Source organism: Peromyscus maniculatus, chromosome 11 (genome assembly GCF_049852395.1).
Source record: "Peromyscus maniculatus bairdii isolate BWxNUB_F1_BW_parent chromosome 11, HU_Pman_BW_mat_3.1, whole genome shotgun sequence".
Lineage (NCBI taxonomy): Eukaryota > Metazoa > Chordata > Mammalia > Rodentia > Cricetidae > Peromyscus > Peromyscus maniculatus.
In genome coordinates, this window is record NC_134862.1 from 71,781,529 (window position 1) to 71,804,765 (window position 23,237).

General features: G+C 38.7%; 1 protein-coding gene and 1 pseudogene across 15 annotated transcripts in view; one reads left to right on the top strand and one right to left on the bottom strand.

Moving 5' to 3' along the window:
• Positions 1 to 5,543: 5,543 nt before the first annotated feature.
• The window catches only part of Prrc2c (proline rich coiled-coil 2C), an 87,589-nt gene continuing 69,895 nt past the window's right edge, over positions 5,544 to 23,237 (bottom strand). For 4 of the 15 annotated variants that reach the window (XM_076547846.1, XM_076547841.1, XM_076547842.1 and 1 more), the window contains 12 exons: positions 21,384 to 21,485; positions 17,735 to 17,936; positions 15,657 to 15,860; positions 14,330 to 14,442; positions 13,863 to 13,999; positions 12,720 to 12,951; positions 12,184 to 12,306; positions 10,437 to 10,655; positions 9,707 to 9,810; positions 9,249 to 9,375; positions 8,182 to 8,418; positions 5,870 to 6,265 (listed from right to left, as the gene is read on the bottom strand). In XM_076547846.1, coding sequence (XP_076403961.1) covers positions 6,008 to 6,265; positions 8,182 to 8,418; positions 9,249 to 9,375; positions 9,707 to 9,810; positions 10,437 to 10,655; positions 12,184 to 12,306; positions 12,720 to 12,951; positions 13,863 to 13,999; positions 14,330 to 14,442; positions 15,657 to 15,860; positions 17,735 to 17,936; positions 21,384 to 21,485 — 2,058 coding nt within the window. In that variant the 3' untranslated portion in view covers positions 5,870 to 6,007. Of the gene's footprint in view, positions 6,266 to 6,560; positions 6,758 to 8,181; positions 8,419 to 9,248; positions 9,376 to 9,706; positions 9,811 to 10,436; positions 10,656 to 12,183; positions 12,307 to 12,719; positions 12,952 to 13,862; positions 14,000 to 14,329; positions 14,443 to 15,656; positions 15,861 to 17,734; positions 17,937 to 21,383; positions 21,486 to 23,237 lie in introns of those variants that run through there. The other 11 variants (XM_076547843.1, XM_076547845.1, XM_076547849.1 and 8 more) reach the window with 8 other exon arrangements.
• On the top strand, positions 19,358 to 19,518 carry LOC121821464 (U2 spliceosomal RNA; annotated as a pseudogene).

Sequence of the window (23,237 nt, forward strand, 5' to 3'; positions counted from 1 at the left end):
AGCTCTAGTGATCAGGGCTTTCTTCATCATCTATGTTCAGGTTTCCACCAAGTATATCCTACAATGTGGTCTTGGGTGTCAAGGACACCTGCTTTACTTAGTCTTTCTCTTGGAATTTCCTTATCTCCAAGATAACTTGGCTGGGTATCGTAATCTTGTCAGCTGTCTATTCTCAGAGCTCAAAATCAATCATTCTCTGTGTCCTTGACTTTCCGGTGTCTGTGGAGATAACAATGTAATTCTAGTGAGTTTGCTTTTATTAGCTTGCTGCTTCTCCTTGCAGCTTTCACTGTTAACAGCACTAAGACAGAATTTGAACTATGTGACATGGAGAGTTCCTTTCTTCCGTCTATTTGAGTTTTAAATGCCTCCAAGTATCCATCTTCTCCTAGATTTGAGGGATTTTGTTATTCTACAGAACATGTTTTTCCTCTATACCAGACTCACATTTGGTCTCTCAGCACATTCCAGGTCTTGAAAGTCACAGTTATGATTGATAGTTTTCCTTTACTGCTATCAGATTCCTCAACCTTGTCTTCAATCCTTTGTACTTGATCCACTGATGTGCTTTGGTTTAGTTTTTTGAGACAGGGTGTCTCTGGGTAACATCTCTGGCTGTCCTGGATCTCACGCTGAAGACCAGGCTGGCCTCAAACTTAAGAGATCTGCCTGCCTCTGCCTGGGCTCACTGGGTTCACTGCTATAGAGACCAGAGAAATCTCAATCTGCAACAAAATCGTGTGACAATCTCTCTAGCAGGGTAAGTAACGTTTAGTGGGTTTTGAAAGTACAAAAGAGTGCCAGGTACAACTCCAGGAACACGAACCGCCAAGGCCATGGGTGGGTTAGGACTTCTGTTGGTCTTTTCTGTGTTGAACACACAGATTGCAAGCCCAGCGCCACTTTGAGATCTTTGGCAGCAGTTAACTCTGCAGCTTACATGATTGAGCCTGTATGATAGTGAGTATTCAGAGACAGGTAATGCCTGGGGGGCGCTCATCAACCTAAGACAGAGCGATTGTGTGGCCTGGGCAGGCGTCTCCATGATGGCTAAGGTGACCTGCTGACATCCCACACAACCTAAGTCAGAAGCTCATTTATTAGTAAAAGGGGGACCTATAGGGCCCTGGCCCCCGATTTGGGTAACTGTTGCCTTGCTTGCTGACCTTGACCTTGATATTCTCCCTATGCTAATTCCCTCCTGGGTTTCACTCTCCTGTCTGTGTATCCTGCATAATGGGTGTTAACAGCTTAGATGCAAGATTGTAAAATGTGGTAGCGAACTTCTGCCCTCCGGGGTTCTCCCATTGTGCTGTAAGCCTGTATTTAAGACCCCCTCCCTCCTTCAATAAATGGCATTCGGCATTAAAAAAAAAAAAGAGTGCTGGGATTAAAGGTGTTTGCCACCACTGCCCGGTGTTTTAAAACTTGATTTACTGAGCCTTTCATTTGTATGATTTATCCCCTCCCAAACCCTTAAAGCCTCTCATAAATCTCTCATCCACATCTCTACATGTCTTATCCACTGACTTGTTTCCTCTTTGAGATCATTAATCAGCTTTTAAAATTAGGTTGCATTCTTGTCTGGCATTTCAATCATTCAATATTTAGATTTAGAATTTGAACTCACAAACTTTTGGATCATTTCGCTTTTCTTTGCTCCCCTTTACAAATTTGGTTTCCTTGTTATTTGTGCAAATGTTGGTTTGGGTATCTTTTTGACTAAAGCTTTCATGTGACTAAGCACTTTTTTTTCATACATCTATACAATGTACTGATTGTACTCATACACACCCACTGCTTTCTGGTAATACCCTCCCTTTCTTTTTGAATCCCTTCCTCCCACCTAGTTCCTTTAGTACACCATTAAAGGAAGTAACATCCCTTCCTGCAATCATTATGCCACTATTTCCCCAGGAACGGGTAGGGACTTATGGATACTCTTTCCGTGGTGAAAACTGAGTCCAATCTCTTTTATATAGTTGTAGGTCTCTTATATGGTCATTCATGCATCCTTTGCTTTTATCAATGCTCGAGTACTAACAATGATACCTACAGTAAGGACACTAAAATAGCTCAAGTATTTTTCGGATAAATTAGGAACTTAAAAAAAATAGAGAACAGGAAGAGGGAAAGTGAGGGGAAGTATATAGGATGAAAAATAGTGGAGAATAAGAAATACACAAATCAGTAAAGAAACAGTATTTCTTCCTTGCCGAGATGGACAGATATGTTTCTTGTTTACTTGTTCAGGGGACAGAGAGAAAAGCAATCATTTTTTTTTGGCTGGATTCAAACTAATTAGAAAAGGGCTATTTGGAGTGGTCCTGCCTTTTCTGTTTTTGAGACTGGGTTTCTCTGTGTAGCCTTGGCTGTCCTGGAACTCACTCTGTAGACCAGGTTGGCCTCCAACTCAGAGACCTGCCTGCCTCTGCCTCCAGAAACATGATGGGGTCCTTAAGGGGAGGTGAGGCTCCATGTAAAGCTGGGAGAGCAGTTTCATGGATAGGGATGGTGAGGGAGGCATGTACTACCCTGGCCTGGCTGGTCCTGCACATCAGCCACAATCACAGCTCTTCACTGCTTCTGATATGCAAATTAGTATAGAACTCCCTTAAGCTGCTCCCACCAGCTGAGCCCACAGATCAAGTTGGGTGACCCTTTATAGAGAAGCATTCTGGCATCACCCATGTGGTTTGAAGAAATGTTAGCGAAATGGCTGTGCTTCTCACTGGTCATCTCTGGGGTATATGTGGAAAGCAGTCCAGACTGTGCTAGGACTGCAGAGACAGCACTGGCTGATGGCCTACTCCATCTGTCTCAGCCCACCTCTGACATTCACTCAGCTGGTCTTGGCCCACTTCTGAGGTTGGGCTGCAATTCCCAAATGGATGTTGCTTCTGCAGTACAAGCATATACATCTTCCATGACTTGTGACCAGATCTGCTTCCAAGCTCGAAGTTGGTGCAGCTGACTGATGTTCAGGAAGGCCACTCTCTTTAGTTGGGGTTAGATTAGGGTGAGACTTTGGAGTCTACTGGTAAAAAAATGCTGAGGCTTCTGTCTGCTCTACTCCCTCCAGTAAAAGGTCTGTTAAATACAATGGGCAACAGCACCAGTCTGCCCCCAAAGGGAAGTTGACACATAACTAGGTGAAAACCAAACAAACACTAAAGATCGGGAAATTGTAGTTACAAAAGTAGTTCTCAACCTTCCTAATGCCATGATCCTTTAAAGGCTGTTGTGGTGAACCCCAACCATAAAATGATTTGTTGCTATTTTATAACTACTTTTGCTACTTTTACCAACTGTATTGTAAATATGTCTTAGACAACCCCATGAAAGGGTTGTTCAACCCAAAGGGGTTAAGACCCCACAGGTTGAGAACCAGTGACTTACACAAATGTTGACATTTTCCATTGCAGATCTAGGCCAAAGTATCAGTGGTGTTTTACGGAACTGAGTAGCACATACTGGTGTGTAGACACAATGCAAGCTTTATGGAGATTAAACTTAGGGTTGGAATGGAATACACGAAGTAGCGGTGACAGAAGTGACTTAATAAGAAGGCAAATATGTGATGTAGTGACTATAGCTCTTTGTCAGGGTTTCTAACCCTCTCATAGAAAACTACAGACCTGAAAGCTCAGCCAATGTCCGAGTATTTTAAGTGTGTAGGAACCACAATCTATCAATGACCCAGTGACTGGCTCTGCTAAAGCTCTGTCTAGAAGCTATGTGTCAAACATACAGGAATAAACAAAATCTTCCAGAGCTTTGTCAAGTCAGGAAATAATACTAATGACTGTGAATGTGCTAAAAAAAAAAAAAAAAGTACCGAGAAACATGCAAATATTCAGGTCTACTTTTGGTCCTTCCACTTCTATCCAAGAATGGTAAAATATTTTCTGTTTGGCATTTTAAACCATCAAGATCAATCTTAGAGTTCTCCTCATCTGACTCTCTAATTATAGGTTGTTTTTATTTTCCCCGGAGACAGGGCTTCTATGGTTCCTCTCTCCCCCTCCCTGCACAGGGTCTCACAGCCCAGGCTGGGCTTCAAACTTGCTACCTAGATGAGAATGACCTTTAACGCCTGGTCCTTCTCTTGATTCATCTCCCAAAGTCTTGATTATCCTGAGAACATGGGCCATAATTATTACCCTCCACAACAATACTGACTTTGACTGAATAAGCTTCAAAATTCTTGAAATTCATCCAAAATTTGGATGACAATATTTTTCCCCCTAGAGTGTAAATGTATTCTTGGTTATGGTCTCTGGTACATTCATAAGCCTTGTTTCAGATTTTGGAATGGATTAGAAGCTGCACGATTCATTATTTAGAGAATACTTTATTAGTTTTTGTAATCAAACCCACGTAGATAAGACCTTACATATTTAATACAGTGCGTTACCCCTGTACAAATGGAAAAAAAATTAAGTTCAACATTTCTAGACCAATATGGCTGTTAATTTCTGTACAATGCCAACTCAACACGGTAAACTGGGATACTTTTTTCCAAAGTTGACAGCACAGCTAGTTTCCAAAAATTCAAATTATATATATGTATATATATATTTATATTTATATAAAAAGACCAATAATAGCAGTATGTTATGCATCAATAGCAGCAACAGCTTTTCCAGGTTCTGCAGTCACTTGAACAAAATTGTAGAGACATCCAGCACACTCAATTTTAAAAAAAAAGAAAAAGAAAAAGAAAAAGAAAGAAAGTAAAAAACAAAACCCCAGAAAACAGCACAGTCCTGTTACTCTTGTGGTACCTGGCACCATTTTTTTTTTTAAATTAGTTTCTCAATCATCATCTGGAAAGAAAACATTCTGAGCAACATCATTAAAAACAGCTCTGATAAAGCACAGTCACTACTATGTATCATAAAGCAGGTACAAGCTATTTTACATTCACAGAGGTATGATACAGTACTGTCCTACACCTATAATACTAGAGGATACAATTGAAAAGGCATTATTTGAGACTTGATTCTACTTTTCCAGCAGAGGGCCCAAAGGATGGTATGACAAGCTCTGTAAAGAAACACTCTTAGATAGGATTTCCTTTCACCTAGTGGCACAGTTCTAAGGATTCATTCTCTCATGAACATCAGCTAAAAACCGTTATTAAAAAAAATGAAAGAATACCCCTAAAACAAAACCTTATAACCACTGGATTCATATGAAGATGACCTAGTGGAGACAAGCAAGACCTCACCTTACCAACACTTTATCAAATCTGTTATGCTTAAATGGTGAGACCTCCAAGGAAGGAAGGAGATGCCAAGTAGTGCTTCAAAGCTTCGGACCACAATCAAAACACAGCATCATTTTAAACAGAAGCAGAAGCCAAATGTTGCTCACTTGAAAATACTCAAGAATGCTGACATCAGTATTTAATCATCTGCTCACTCATCCAGGAAGAAGGGGAGATCAGTTACTACTGTACTTTATTGTGTTCAACCAAATCACCATGTTACAAAAATAACAAGCTGCCGTAATAAAAAATAAGGCTCCTCTATCCAGCACCAGTTAGCATCATTTTACTTTCAAGCCTAGAAATGCCACAGACAAATCCAAAGAACACAAGGGAGCAAAAGAACCACAGCTGATCTATCAATGGGACCACCCAGTGCCCAACTGAGCCATGGTGGTGTCATTTTCCTTCTATTTCTGGTGTTTCATTGAATCACAAAGCTCCTTCCTTAGGTCTAAACTGTATGCACTTATGTACGTGTGGACACACTTGTATATATAAAGCGACTGAAGATGCACGTCAACCAAGCAGACCTTACACAGTAGGTGCAAGCCTGTAGAGCCTCCTTTCAACTGGAGTGGCAGCTCTGTCAGTGTAAATGCTCCATGCCCCTTGAGCATCTTCAAGCTCTACACAGGATAACGTCACAGACCATTCTACCCCTGGCTGCTGGCATTATTTGACTTCATTTTCCCTGCCCACCCATCCCCAATGCCCCAAAATAAACCAAAGCTTTTAAGATTTTGTTTCTTCGGTTTTGATCGCCTGAGGTTTGATTGGTCCAGTTCTAACAGGCTTGGTGGTTATGGTGGGCGCGGGGGGTGGCTTTTCTTCTACTTTTTCCTGACAGGTACCAGGAGGGTCCGTCAGTGTTTCGGGGGGTTTACTTGAATCACTGTCCACTTTCTGAGCTTTGCCGCCTATCTGTTTGCTCTGTTGCTGTTCAGAGAAGAACCGTTGCGTGGACTGAAGAACCTCTGCTCTCTGCTTTGCCTTAAAAAAATAAGAAAACAAAAACTGAAAATACTGCAACATCACCTAACATTACCAAAGCCTCTCAAATCAATCTCAGTTCAAATTTTTGTACCAATCACAAAAATCAGTTTTCCCTAAGTTGGTTTGGCCCCATTGATCTTTCAGTTTTTAATATATAGGCTTCTTCCTATCTTTGAAAATATTCTATGTGATTTTTAAAAAAATTGCGGAAACAAGACCACCTCCCACCATCTTCTAGCGTCTGCCCTCTTATAAACAATAAAATACATATTGCTGTTGGTTTGTAATTTTTAGGGGGAACAGCTAACGGATACTTTATTCAGGGAGGCTGCTTGCAAATCTGAAAACATACATGTACTGTAACACTTAAAACTTCTAGTTATCAATATGTGGTCTACAATAAAATGAAAAGGAAGCACTTATATTGTGGCATTACCAACACCTAGGACCAAATGTCTTGTGGCTGAGTCCTCTTCCCACAGCTCTCTTCTGCAGGGGAAGAGCATCAGAAATTAGTAACTACAACTTCACTTGATCACTAAGTTCTGATAGCTCCTACCACATTCTGAGCTGGTAAATAACCTTAGTTTCATTGACTCTGTGCCCCAAAGAAGGTACTTAGGTTAATCTGCAAATCATAGTACTACAACATATACAATTAAAACCTAACTCTCTACCCCTCTTTCACATAACAAGAACAATAACCAAAACTCCTTCATGTTCTAGAGGTAACCTATACTATCTAAAGATCTAGAAACTTAAGAAATAGTTAAGAAACTATTATTATTAAGCTCTAATGCCATTTCTAACATGAGAAGTGTTTGAAAATCAAGTGGCAAGTAGCCAGGAGCAGAAGGCTACACAATCTGCAAAGCTTTTGGGGCTGGTACTTTAGTAGTAACAAACAGATGGAGCCCTAGGCAAGCCTAACAAAACTAAGTGATGTGTAACAAGACTTCTCCTAAAGGGGAGACTTTGAGTTGTATTACTCAGCATTAGAAACACAAAGGCTATCAGTCAATTAGATGAATTCTTTAATCAGCATTATCACAAACATGTTTCTAATTCAGAGTAAAGCATTACTGTGCACATTCTCCTGCTTGTAAGCACTAATCTAGTCTAATCCATGTCATGATAAAGCAAGTAAAATCACTAAGATTTTTAGAGTCACCCCTAAAGTAATTACAGAAACAAACTCTAACTGGTTATACAGGCAGACTGGTAAGATTTATGCTGACAACTGTCCCCACACAGACTCCTAATGGCCTCAGCAAACCCATGTTTATTTGTGCCTTTCATCATGAAGGATCCCAAGTGCTTTACTGAGTTCATTTATACTTATATTCTGGAATATAGCCACCTCAAGTGGCAGGCAAAAAAAGGATGTAGAAAACAGTTTGAGATGAAAATTACTTAAATGACTTGTGAAGAAAAAAAAAAAAATCAGGGACAGCTAACATGTCTTACCCATTCCAGAGTTCACATAACCATGATTATGTATTACACTGGGTGGGGGAGGGGAGGTCAGGGAGGGAAGGGGAAAAAAGAAATAAAACGGGGTAACTTGTAATAAACAATCCATATCACATTTTTTAATACTTAAAAAATAGTGCATCCAAACTCAGATCTCCCTCACTTATTTCAAAAGCAATTCATTTGGATATAGTTTAAACGTTAATTTGATTCCTGACTACAGTGGCAAAGGGGGGGGGGTCATAAAAAGGAGGAAAAGGTAAGGATGGAAGGAAGAAAAAAATGGGGAGTGTGTGTGTGGTGGTGTGAATAAAAGTAGTTAGCTGGTTAAGTCTAATAAAGACAACGAATGCCTGGATATATCGTTATGGGTCCAGAGGCATTTAAGACATGGTTCAGAGACAGACTGTTGCTCTGTTGGCTGTTAACACTGTACTAACCTTCATATCTTGTTCAGCCTTCAACGCAGCCTGGGCCTGATTACCTCTGACTCCAGATAGTGATCCACAAGGACCCCTGGCTACATGTGGCAAACGAGCATGGCTCATGAGGCCTGTGGTCAGCGGAGGAGGCATCTGACTGGCCAGTGCCATTGGTGGCCTCTGTACAGGCGCTGGGAAGGTGTTAGTATGTGGGGCTCTTACCAATGGAGGGACCAGGTTAGGCTGAGAGAGAATCTGAGTGAAAAAACAAAACATACAACATTGAACTGTTAAAAAAAAAAAAGCCAACTAGACTAGGTTGGCTTATCCCAGAGTAAACCTGTGCCCACTTTGCCAGTTTTTGGATTGTGCCATTCCATTAATAAGGACAAAGAACATACAGGCCATGCTTATAAAGTTTAACAGAAAAATTAGGCAAAGCATGCTATGGCACTTCAGCTGCAAATTCTACGGGGGAGATAGAAAGGATCCAAATAAGTAGGATTGTGGGATCTTTAAAGGGACAACTGCAGAAAAGCACACTTCTAAGCCAAACATGATCTGAAGACAAAGTAATAGTAATTCAACAATTGTGTTTCTTAGGAACCAATTCTAGCCTATGAGTTATCAACCTTTGTCAGTCTTCAATATGATCAATAAGGGAAGGAGAAGCAAACATACCCACCCACTTATTTAAAACATTCTGAAACTCTTACTGCAACTATAGATACCATAAAAACAAAAACCCACTTTAGGCCTGGAAAACTTAAGCACTGGGACCCTTCGCTGAAAATTAAACTTCTTCAAAAGAAGACAAAAGGAACAGGACTCAAACTTCAAGAGTTGTGTGGGGAATCTTGAGTATTTCTACTGTCTGCTTTAAAACTAAATAACTACTGCCTGTGTATTTATAAACAATAGAAAGAATATATTTGAGTATCATACATCCACTGTTAAAACCAGACAAGTCTTCACTCAGAGGTGCACATCTTAACTGGTTCACCCATGATCATAAAACCACAACTTTAGTCAGATTAGCCACCATTTACAAGCACTACATTCATTCTCCCTTGGGAGCTGCCTACCTGGGGTGCAAACTGTGCAGGAAATGGTTGAGTCATTCTCACTGTGGCAGGGGCTGACTGGAATTGCTTCTGATAAACAATGCTGTTCATTTTACTAGACTGGCTGTTTGGACTTGTCGAAGTAGCCCTTGGAAAAGAAGTCACTGGTTAGTAGAGTAGTGCCAAGTAAATAATGCTGTTAGATTTTCAAAGATATTTTCCTTTGCATTTCCATCACATTTACTTGTTAATTAAAAAACAAAAAAATCCCATGGTAGTGCTATTAAGAGAAGCAAAGGTGAGAAACAGTTCCTATACTTGTATTAAAAGGATGTTCTTAAAATACAGTGTTAACATCTTAGATAAAACTAACAAAATAAATATCTTAATCACTTCTGCTTAACATAGGACTGATAAAACAATTGAATTTCTTCATTACTTTTCAATTTCCTAAGCAAATTTAAATGTCAATTCCTTACCGGAATGGACTAGACGTTGGTGTGGTGCTTCGGCCACCAATTGGAGGTGTCCCTGGTTTGATATCAATGCCACTCCCAAAGGCTTTTAGTTCCATTTCAGACATCTGAGAAAAAACACAAAATAAAGTTAACATTCCTTTAATTCTGTGCTTAATGTCCTATATATGATGGTTAAACTATAGAATCCTATAGTTGGTTTCAAATTTCATAGTCACTGGGTCAAGCAGACTTTTATAATTAAGTGAGAGATTATATAATACTAAAGTTTCATAAAAACCCTCTGAATTAGACAAAAACAGGGAGTGTAAAAAGGTAGCAAATAATAATGTAAGAAAAACAAGCATACATGCATGTGAGGTTTTCTGTGGGGTTGTAAAAATTGATGTTTTATTTATATTATACCTTACTTATGTCTTTATTTAGTGAGTGCACACTTCACCCTGAACATGGAGGTCAGTACATTTTGTGGGTTATCAGGTCTCTCCTTCCACCATACGGGTTCCTGGGATTGAACTGAGGTCTTAGGCCTTGGCAGCAAGTGACTTTACCCAATGAGCCATCTTAAAGCTGTTTTAAAGTTGTATCTGTTTTATTGTGTGCGCGCACATGCGTATGTTTGTGTGACTGTCATGTGTACATGCATTTTATCTTCATGGACAACACTAAGAGAACATACACCACATCTCTTAACTCTAAGCACCATCAGCAGAAAGCCCTTCTGTACACTAACCTTTCCTGTGGCTGCCATCATGCTATGCTGTGTTCCAGCAGGGATTAAGCCTCTGAAAGGCTGGCTGACTTGTGCAGGGCGGCTCAGGCTTGGGGCCTGTGCTTGTGGTGTTGTGTGCTGTAACTGGGGCTGAAGTGTCTGAGGCAAAGCAATCAGAGGCTGTCCTGCAGATCCAAAATTAGTCAAGGAGAGCTGAGATGCTGGTAAAGGTACTGTAACCTAGAAAAAGAAGCAAAGAGAAACTGTAATACACACGAGGTCTTCAAAGACTTTTAAAATGAACAATGTAAGAATATTTTCATGAAATATCCATCAAATCTTTAGGTAAGTATCACTATTTTCTTTTTCCTCTTTAAGACAAGATCTCACTATGTAATCCTGGCTGGCCTTGAACTCAGAGATCTGCTTGCCTCTGTCTTCCAAGTTCAGGGGTTTAAAGGTATGAAGCACTGCACTCAGCCCTAACTATCTCTATTCTTGTATCAGCGGTCTGATGACAATATATAGCCATATGCTGCGTAACAACAGGGACGGGTCTTGAGAAATGTGCTGTCTGGTGATTTCATTACCATATGAACATCAAGATTACAGTTCTGTATATGTTAACTGTAGTGAAGAAACTATATTCAATGAAATGATGACTAACTTTGAAGATACTCATAGTGCATGTCAAATATACAAAACAGAATCCAAGCAGCAAAAGTTCCCTCCACCAATACTGCCATATTATTTGCAAGTCTGGTCAAAATGAGTGTTCTTAACAAAAACTTTCTAATTTTCATACAAACAACTTTTTTTTTTTTTGGAGAGATTTTCTCTGCGTACTTTTGTGCCTTTCCTAGAACTCACTCTGTAGCCCAGGCTGGCTTCGAACTCACAGAGATCCACCTGCCTCTGCCTCCCTAGTGCTGGGACTAAGGGCGTGCGCCACCACCGCCTGGCACATACAAACAACTTTTACGTGTCAATAAAATATTATGAACTGTCATTCCTATCGATGGCAAGCCAAAGCCAAGGATTAATGACTGGCCCTTCTCTAGCCTTCTACCATGTGTAATAATGCCAGAAGAGAACATTCATTTTCCACTGGAAATCTAACTGCATCCACACATGTAAGGTGCTGCCTTGACTGCCACTCTCTGCTATAGCACCAAAGTTATTAACTTGTTTAGAGGTTTTTTGTTTTGTTTTTTTTTTTTTACCTCTAACACTAATGGGCATGTCACATTATATTCTTGAAAAAATGGTTTTCAAACTTTCATATTCATGGATTCTTTTCTTAGAAGCTGTAAGAAACTTACATGGAAACTCAGCTTTAAAAAAAAGAGATGAGGGCAGGGCGGTGGTGGCGCACGCCTTTAATCCCAGTACTTGGGAGGCAGAGGCAGGCGGATCTCTGTGAGTTCGAGGCCAGCCTGGGCTAACAAGTGAGTCCCAGGAAAGGCGCAAAACTACACAGAGAAACCCTGTCTCGAAAAACCAAAAAAAAAAAAAAAAAAAAAAAAAAAAAAAAAAAAAAAAAATGAAAAAAAGAGATGAAACGAGAATGAATTAGAGGTGGAGGTAGAGTGAAGAGCTGGCTGTTATAGGACTGAAGGAAGCACCTTTAGCTTTCAATGGAGCTAATGGATCCCCAGAACATTGCAGTGAAGTTTGAAAATCACTTCCTCTATCTTGGTTCTATATAAATATCCAAAGAATAACAAAAGCAATACAAAGAATAATATAGAAAATTGAGGAAATTTACCATGCCATAGTTTACCTGCTGGAGAGCACTTGGTGATTGGGCAGTGTTATAGAAATTTGTCTGACCAGGCTGCTGTACTTGTCCAGAATAAAGATTTGAGGCCTGGGTAAGATTTGCTCTTGCCTAGAAAAATTTACAAGAAACAGAAGAAAAAATAAATAAATAAATAAATAAATAAATAAATAAATAAATAAATAAATAAATAAATAAATAAGAAGGAAATTCCCATGCAATCTGTATCAATATGATCATTTTAAAAGGGAAGATCTTAGTCAGGTGTGGTGGTGCATGCCTTCAATCCCAGTGCTTGTTTGAGTTTGAGGCCAGCCTGGTATACAAAGTGAGTTTCAGGATGGCCAGAGATACACAGAGAGAAAAACCCTGTCTCAAAAAACCAAAACAACAACAACAACAACAACAAAAATCTTTTTTTCTTGTAAATTACTATGTGCTTAAAAGAATCTGGATTAAAAAAAAACAAAAAAACAAAATCAAAACCCAACAAGAACACCCTGATTAAGCAAGCACTCCTTTACCTGAAGAAGATGTGTATCGATCAGCTGAGAACTTCCTAGTCCTGACGCCTGCCCCAGTTGATGCTCATACAGTATAGGGATAGGCTGAGTATTTGAAGTCTGCTGAAAGGCAAGGCCCGATTGTGCTTTGGCAAGTTCCTGGTGCTGGACAGTTGGGAAGTTGTGGATAGCTGTACCAGAAAGGACCACAGAAGGCTGGGACAGACTGCTTTGCATAAAGGCTGGCTGCGATCTATGTAAATATTAAGGAATAGAAGGTCATGTTATACATTAATTTTATTTAGAATCTGAAAATCTTAAGAACAAGTATCTCAAATGACCAAGTACTCTAATTAGTAATGAGGTAGAGAAGGCAATGTCTATGGCCACTTTTTTCAAGTCCAGCATGCATCAGAGCTCTATATGCAAAAGTTCTGAGGCTCCACATGCAAAAGCCTGCTCTTAGCAACAACAGTTTACATTTTACCTCCTAACCGATTCAAGTTTTACATGTTCATTGCAAAACTGAGAGCCAAACCTAGTTTTCTCTTTGATGTGTGTGTGACACGCCCCCCCGCCCCGTCTGTCTTAAGACAAGTATGGAAGAAAATAAAGTTTCTTGTTTTGTTGTTTTGAGACAGGATCTCACTCTATGGCCTAGGCTGGTCTTGAACTTGCAATGATTCTTCTGCCTCTGTCTCCGAAGTGCTGGGACTCTAGTGTGAGTCACCATCCTCTAATCAAGACGGCTGCCCACAGGTTATAAAAATCCTATCTATAGGCCGGGCGGTGGTGGCGTACGCCTTTAATCCCAGCACTCGGGAGGCAGAGCCAGGCGGATCTCTGTGAGTTCGAGGCCAGCCTGGGCTACCAAGTGAGTTCCAGGAAAGGCGCAAAGCTACACAGAGAAACCCTGTCTCGAAAAATTAAAAAAAAACAAAAACAACAACAACAACAACAAAAAAAATCCTATCTGAACCATGAACAAAACAGAAGAAAACAAGGCCTAACTGAAATCACCAAAGACAGGCTTGCAACATATAATGAATATGCTTAATTAGTTTATAACATGGTACCCTAGGGTTTGGGAAAACAGAGTTAGCACTAGATACCACATAATCTGCAATTATAATATTAAAAATATCAACTTTTAATGCAATTTACCTATATGGTTGAATTGAAGAACTGAATAATTCCTGAGCCTGGGAAACAGCAGGTCCAGCCCCCAAACTCAGCTGGGCTTGATGCTGCCCTTGCAGTGGGGCATAAATAGGAATTGGAATCTGCTGAACTGATGTTGGCTGCAATGAAAAAAACAAACAAACAAACAAAAAACCAGTGCATATATAGGTACAAGCTTCATACATACAAATCACAAGACTGAGAAAATAGAAACAACAAAAATCCAGACATAAAAATAAAAGATTTATAGTATATATCAGCTCCCTTTTAACACCAATTTTCTTTTTAATCTATGACTTACTGCATAACGATAAGTATTAAGCTCTGATAATTTGGGGAATTAGATTTTTCCCCCCAAGTTTTGCTAATAGCCTATCCACAAGACAATTCAAGGTAGATTTTTTTTTTTAAAAACTAAGAATCCAAGAGACGTGTCAAAGACTGTTTACCTGAGAGAGGCCTGGTTGGAAACCTTGCTGTTGAGCCAGGGAAGGTGGAGCCAACCGTGCATGCTGGGTATTGAATAGATGACTTGTGTCCATATAGAAGGCTGGAATTTGAGCTATAGACCATGAGGAAAAATAAACAGTATTGTCTAAATTTCAGAATTTTCAAAGCAGTAAACCAAACTGCTTATAGCAGTAAAAAAATATTTTCTAGCTGGTTTAAAATGTAAGCCCTCTGAAAATTAATAGTCAAAGAAAAAGTGTAAATGTTAAGACATAAAACTTCTAGTGGGGAAGTGTATGTAAATAACACACTATAAATCTGGCACTACTGGATCATATGAAATAGATGCTCTCATATGTTCTCAATTGGCTGCGTATTAGAAATATTTCACACAAAAATTGAACCTAACCACTGAACCAGCAAATCCACTCCAATTTTAAACTACTGACTAGAATAGGGCAACATATTTCAAAGCAATTGGGATTTAAAAGTTTGGCATAGATTTTAAATATATTTTTACATATTTCAAACATACAATTTTGTGATTTGCTGTCTTTGTAAAGCAATATATTCTGACGACCCAAGCATACTATTTTTGTGACTATTATACAACAGTCAAATGAACAACCTTAAACGTATCAGATAGGAATCAAGATTCTTATTTATAAAATAGTCAATATAGATGAATACACAAATCTTGTAAGAAAGAACTGTTAATTCACAAACTATGCATTGCTAGTAAAATACCTTAGATATTAGATAACAGATGTTAGCTACAAATAACCTTATTATGAATGGCATTATTCAGAATTTAAACCATCAGCAAGTTTAAGCATTTGTGATGGCCACTGTAACAGTCACCATTACAATATTTTTCTTGTTTGCTGTTCTTATGTTCTTTTCACCAAGAACTTCACTATTTTTTTTTTTTCAAGTAAGATACTTTGGAGATTTTAATGAAATAGAAGGCATGGACAAATTACTTTGCAAATTATAAGACACTAATTTGTCATAAATGTACAAGACAAAAAAAGGACACGGATGGATGGACGGACACACACACACACACACACACACACACACACACACACACACACACACACACACACACACCATGTGCAAAAGTACCAGAATTCTTGTCATGGAGGGATAGGATTCAAATCGACAGAAGGACATATTTGAAAAGTACACTAAAAACAACAAAAACCACCACCAACAACAAAACAAACAAACCAACCCAAACCACCAAGCTTTAAAGAGTTATGAGAAGAGAAAAGCATAAGTGTTCATTTTCTAAATTCCTATAACCAAACCTAAAATTATTACCTGCTGCCGACTGAGACACATAAACTTGTGGACTCTGCTGTTGCTGGGCAATCAGAGAAGGCATACAGCTTAACTGTGAAAAATGACTTGCAGAAGGTAGGCTGCTTGTCTGTAACTGTTGGGGTTTTACTTTACAAATATTAGGAGGGTCCGATGTGGTTGTAGATTTTGTACTCAAAGAAGAGGTAGTGTAAGTGCCAGCTCCTGTATTGGAAGAAGGAAGAAAAACATAGCAATGTTCACTCTTGATACCTATTATGTCTTCTGGTTCTATGGGTCCTATAGATATTAAAGCATTCAAGCAACCACAAATCAAAAATATGAGGGGATTGGAGTGTCTCAAAGGCTGGCAATGGAGTTGAGTTGATAGAGGTGCTTGCCTAGCACACACCATATCCCCAGCACTCCATAAACCAGGCACAGTGGCATATGCCTGTAATCCTAGTACAAAGTTCCTGTGATCTCCACACTAGGAGGTGGAGTCAGAATCATTCACTCATCTACAGAGTTTTAGGCCAGTCAAGAATACAAGAGACCTTGTCTTGAAAAGAAAAGGGAAGAAAACCAAACAACGGCAACAACAATAGAAACCAGTCATGTCACTACCAAGTAAGGACAGACTTTTATCCCTGTCACATTTGCTCAATCAAACAGCAGAGTGAAGCTAGACCTGGAAAAAGGAGGTCACTGGATTCCAAAGAAATACTGGGGAACATTCAAGTCATCCTACCACAATCTTATATATTTGTTTTACATCAATTCCCACTCGAGTAGATGGGAATTCAAGCTAGTCTATTAAGATGTCTTACAAATGGGCAGTGCGGAATGACTGGACAAGTTTTAAAGAAAGAAATACAAGTGGGCATTGTTTTGCACAGCATTACAATACAGGAATCATCTCTGAGGGTTTTCTTTCATTTTCTTTTGAGACAGTGCCTTCATAGCTGCCTAGATTGGTCTCAGTTTTCTAATCTTCCTGCTTCAGTATCTCAAGTGCTGAAATCACAAGTGTGTGCCACCATGCCTACATTGGGTTTGTCTAAATACACTAATTACAGATAACAGAAAAACAGGTACAGGACAGTCCAAACACCAGTGGTGGAGTGGGTTCTCAAAATTAGCACAAGACGGCATAATATGGAAAAAGCACACTGTAATAATCACCAAATAAAAACCAACTAGAGGGGCTGGAGAGATGGCTCAGAGGTTAAGAGCACTGACTGCTCTTCCAGAGGTCCTGAGTTCAATTCCCAGCAACCACATGGTGGCTCACAACCATCTGTAATGAGATCTGGTGCCCTCTTCTGTATATATAATAAATAAATAAATCTTAAAAAAAAAAAAAACCAACTAGAGCAAGCAAATTCTGTACAAAGTATATTTATTCATTAGAATGGCGTTTCTCACTGCTTTGGAAACACCATGGAATACTGTAAAAGCCTGACATAAACTTTGTTTTTAACAGAAGCAGCATGGTTGCATTTAGAAAACAAAAGGGATATGCTATCCCGGAAGTCAAGCATTTAGAAACCTGTGCTTTTAAGAACTACAAAGCCTCTAAGTCAGCAGTCGTGCAAAACTATAAGGAAGGATGGAGTCCTTCTAAGTCCAGTCTGTGACAGACTTTCCCCAGACCCACCCCAACAGCAAGAACACTGCCTACCTCACTCTTCATTAGAAAAGACTCCATTAGTACCTTAAACCAGACATGTACTGGGGGGAAAAAGCTACGGGAATTTGTATTTCTGAACTGGGTTTTAAATTATTTAGATATAGTAAAAATGATAATAAAAAGGTGAACTTCACAGAAAAAAAATTAGAAAAGATACATTTTTTCTCAATGAGGAAAGATGCAGCAAAATCTTTTCTAGTAAGCAATCAATAAAACAGTAACATTAAAATTCTGAGAGACAAATAAGAGGATAGGTAAGAGAAGGGGACGACTTTTCCTAAAGAATAGCACATCATTTCAGCTAGGAGCGGTTCAGAGGTCCAGTGCTTCTAGGGTCCATCAGGCAACTATGATCACTCCTCAGAAAAGAGGTATGTAAGGAAAGCTATGACAAATGTCTGTCTACCTGACAATGATGCTGTAGGAGTGACTGAAGCAACCGGGATCTGAGGCATCGATGCACTGGAGAAGGAGTTGTAATTAGCAGTGCTCGGTCCACTGGCACTACTGCTGACTCCACTCACAATGGGAGGTGCTGCAGAAGTGACTGGAGACCCCTTCTCCCTTATATTTGGAGAGTTCTCCCATGCCTTACGTGCAGACTCCATCTGCAATAAAACAGACTTCTGTTAAAGCAAACAAAATAGAACAAAAACAAAGAAAAACCAAAATACCAAACTCTCTACATGCTAGCATATAGATTCCAAATAGTGTGTCAGACTTAGAGTTTTCAAGCCTCTTACTTGTTCTCTCACCCAAAGGGTTATTATTATTTTAAAACAGAATTAATCAGAGGCTTTAAGAAATGCACACTGAACTATAGCTAAAGCTCCACCTCCCCACCAGTGTAAAAAAAAAAAAAAAAAGAGTATGACTCCTCTATGGGACAGAAGTCAGAAAGGGCCTTATGAAGCACCTTTTCTCTCCATTCTCTCTTTAAACCAATACTTCTCAAGTGCAGATGGCAAAGTACTAAGACAAAATTCTAGGCTAGTGTACTACCTGTAGCCATTTGTATTTGTGGCCCTGATTGACCTGTACTCTTCAGTTTTTAAAAGACAGAATTAGACCTTCAAATCAGAGCAGCATTGTTCACTAACTTTCAGACAACAATGATAACACATACACAACTTACATTTTTCTACCAGCTACTTTTAAAAAAGTAGAAACAAAAAGGTAGCATTAATTTGGTTATCAGTTAATTTAAGACTATATATATATATAAAAACTGAAATGATAATTGATATAAAAAACACTAAGACATATCTTTTTCTAATTTGTTTCCACTGTTTTACTGTACCACAGATTGGCCTTAAACTCATTATGTACTGGAGGATGACTGTGAACTGCTTTCATCTCTAAAGTCCTGAGATTTACATAAACGTTACCACACCCATTTTTTAAGCTTTTTAATATTAAAATTTCAGGTGCAGCATCTATTTCTTTTTCTCTTAAGCACATATCAACTTAGATCAGTCATTGTTCAAATGTTGAATAATTTTAGCTATCTAGGGTCTGAATTGGAGGGCAGAGGAAGATCCCTCTACCAAGGCTATGAGGTTCTCAGTATTACTAGAGGAAGTTTTGGGATGAAACGAAATCTCTTAAGATGATTTGTAAGAGGTCATTTTCCTACTAACATGTTAGCTCTTAAAATGCCAATCTCTAAATGCCTTTCCTCCTGAGACAAGATTTCTTTGTATAGCCCTGGCTGTCCTAGAACTCACTCTATAGACCCAAACTCATAAATTTGCCCACCTCTGCCTCCAAAGTGCTGTGGGATTAAAGGTGTGTGCCACCACTGCCAAGCAATTTCTAAATTCTTAATGTGTACTTTATCATTTCTAAATTCTTAAACAATCTTAATGTGTACTTTATCATATTCCCTTTAAAACACACATACTACTCATCACTTAATTTTATGCTGTCACCATTAAACCATCAAATTGTTCAACTCCTTTATGTTTAAGGACACATATGTATTTCTCACCATCACTATGCTAATTCAAATGTACTTTATTTAAAAATAATCGCTTCTCGGCCTTTTGGCTAAGATCAAGTGTAGTATCTGTTCTTATCAGTTTAAAAAATAAAAGCTGTGGAGGGTAGGGTGTTACTGGAACCTCCCCCCCCCCCCCCCGATTCTGAGATCCTTTCTAAATCCTAGAATGGCACATCTAGAGACCGTTCTGCTTCTGCACTGCCCTGAATTTGAGCTTCTACTCAGAATATGTACCCTGGTATTTTAGTTGAGTTTCTCCTTAGTTGTTCTGAATGAGAGAATCCACAGCCAGGTTTGTGGTATCACCTCCATCCCTTAAGGGACAGCTGAGGTTTCTGTCTACCTTCTGACAGAAGACTGACTTTGTTGAACAACCAACCTTATTTAAGTTCTACACTCTCCATATATAATGTAATGAGAGGAAAAGTCTAAAGATATACTTTTTTATTAATTGGGGGATTTCTTCTGAAATAAACATCTACATATCTAGGACATGCCAACTTTTGATATTCATTAAAACCCGTTAAAAGTAACTGTAAAACAAAACCAAACATCTTGTAGGAAACTTAAGTTTGTTGACCACTGTTATAGTAACCTGACACTTTTGACGCTGCAGTAATTTGGGAAGAATACTATGTCTTTTTAGCAGTAGGCAATTAACATGGTATGGGATATAGTTCACACATATACTTGGCTTAATTTCACTTCTTAAACAGCAAGGAAACAGTTTGTCTTTGGAAATTCAGGGATACTAAAATTATAATTATTTTACATGCTGGAAATAATGCCCATATAGAACCTTTTACAACTAAGTATTTTTGCCAAGAAAGGTTAAAAAAAAAAAAAAAAAGTAAAACGACAAGATGACAGATCAAGCTAATTTAATTTTAACTCTGTATATAATTTAGTTCTTGGAATGTTAAAAGTGAGTAAAAGGCAAAGCTCAAGAGGTATTCTAAAGAATTAACAACTGACTCAGAAATACGTATAAATGACATTATATTTGCTTATATGAAATCCAATCAATATAATCATAAAAATCATCTGAATTATAAAAAGATGTAACGAATCCAGAGTGAGACAGTCCCCTGAGTGGAAAATCAGCAGCAAAGGCCAAACAAGAATTGGTAGTCAACAGGAAGAACAGGACAGGCACATCAGACATCTATGTCACAGCCTCACAGGTCTATTAACACTCTCACAGAGAAGTGACCGTGAGGTTGAGCAGCAAGAGTCTAGAAACGAACACTGGCCATATGACTGAAACGACTTCGCTTTCCCTTCCTCTCCTCTGCAACATCCAAGAGTCACTACAACTCCATCAGGAAAACCTGCCTGTAGAGGCTAATCCCATGCTTGCTGGGATTATGAACCAAAAAGGGCACCAATAAATAAAAACATTAAAAAAAATTCATGTTTTCTCCCCCTAACCACTAACCCACCCTGAGGTGAATCAGAAATCTAAAGTAATCTCAAGTAACCTTCTTATAGGTTCACATAGGCAAAAAATCGTGAAAACAGGCTAGAAAAACAAGGCAAATGCCAGGCATGGTGATACAGGACAGTCTGTAACCCTTGCTATCTAAGAAGCCGAAGCAGAAGTGCGGCAAGGTTAGAAGCTAGCCTGGGCCACACTGTATCTAAATAAGTAAACTAACGGCTGGGATGTGGTGGTACAGTGCTTGCCTCAAATGTGAGGATCCCAAGTTCAATCTTTAGTACCTCAAACCAAAACTTCCCAATATCAAATATGCTATGTTAATAGCCTTTTCATAAAATATTCCTGCATGCATTGAATTTACAGATGACTTATAAGGAAAAAAAAGCATTCTTACCATAATTAGTACTTTGTATTTGAGTACAAATCACAAACTGTAATTCTATTTTTATGTAAAAATTCACAAACATAATAGACTTGCCATTGCCAAGCAGTGTTAAAAGCCAACGTAATTTTAAGGTATACTTTGACATAACTTAAAAACCACTATTACTGTGAACTTAGGTCCCTTGCATGCAATGATTAAGGAGCCTTGGAGATGGACGCTGTACATACCTTGAAGGTGAGGCTGAAAGTAGTGGGAGGAACTGAAGTTAGGCTGGAGCTCTGTTGTATAGTCTCCCTCTTAGGGAGGGGAAGGGTGTTGGGCAGGGGCACCTGAAAAGGCAGGCGACATATCACAATCTAAGTGTGCTGCAAAAGCCCCATTAGTCACAGTGCTAATGTATTCTAAGGGTGCTGTATCTGACTAGTTAAGTTACCATGCTTACAGAGGCTGATAACTATGTTTAAAGTTCTGAAGAGAAAAACTATCCGCTTGGGTATGCACAAACTGTCAGGAAAAAAAGAAACTGCCTTGAACATAAAATACATACTACTCAGGTAGTATTCTTTATACTTTAAGCGAAATCTTGTGTTTTAAACAAATTCCCAGGTAGTGTTAATACTACTGATCCAAGAGCCATACCCTGTGCAATCAAGTTCTAAGAAATACGCCTTTCTTGTCCTGAGTATTTAACCTAGCAATGCAAAGGTAGAAAACCTCTTTCCTACAATACAATCAGCCTCTTTATACCTAGATTCAAGAACAAGAGCAACCTCTGGAGCCAAGTATGGAATACATCCTTACCTCATCACATCAAACCATTCTATTGTATAAGAAGAGGACTACAGCAAATAATGTTAGAAACTTTAGCTATTATGCACTATCCGCATTTTTTTTTTACCTCATTAGTCCCTAGATCTTGTAATTTTACTATGTGTACTGCTTTACGTTTGTTTTTTTGATGATTCACTCATTTATTCAGAAAAAATTTCCTTGGGGTGATTTCAGATTAAAAAAAAAATCACGGAGATACTATGGACTATCTCTAATGGAGATCTCTCAAAAACATGTATTATTAGTTAACAAAGATTCTTTAATAAATCTTGAAACTAGCTAAACTACAGTAATAAAAAATGTCACCTGTACTTAACTCTGTGGGACATTCAAAATACACAATAATTTTAATACTGGGTAATACGAGCTACTACACAAGTTAAGACATTGATTTGAAAAGCCTATACTGGGGCTGGAGAAATGCCTCGGTGTGCTTATTGCTTTTACAGAGGACCCAGATTCAGTTCCTGGTGCCTCACAACAATACAGTTCCAGATTATCTAACATCTTCTTCTGCCCTCTGGGGACTCCTGCAAGCAAGTGGTGCACATAAACTCACTCAAGCTCATACATATACACATAAAGTTACATTTTTTTAAAAAAAGCCTACATTAAGTCTCAACAGAAATAAACCTACACACTTGGCCCATGGAAGCAACACTGAAGTCATCTAAACTGAATGTTCAACAGCCCTAACCTAAATTATGTTTTTGCTTTTATAAATGCCTTCGATATATTACTAATAATCAAATGTAGATTATTCACATATACACAAGACTGGATTTCTTCCTTCAAAGTAGTTGTCAGTGTACAAAGTCACATGCTACTTGGCCTTAGGAACAAATGGAGACTAATGAAGTGCTCATCTCTGTATATATTTTTAAGTGACAAAATGTTATAGGTTTAGAGAATTATAAAATGTACATTTATCCAATTATATTTCAGATTATAGATCAGCAGAGAGCATCATACACTTTCTGAAAAAAAGTGACACCCTCCCCCCCCAAGACAGGGTTTCTCTATGTAGTCCTGGCTACCTTGAAATTCACTCTGTAGATCAGTCTGGATTTGAACTCAGAGTATCTGCCTACCTCTGCCTCCTGAATGCCTGGGTTAAAGGTGCTCATCACACAGCCCAGCTGAAAAAGTGACATCTTACAAATTTTTTTTTTCCTTATTTTAAGCATAAACTCATGAACTTTACTGTAACGTTACTGGCTCATCATCCAGCAGTGGAATCAGCATTGAAA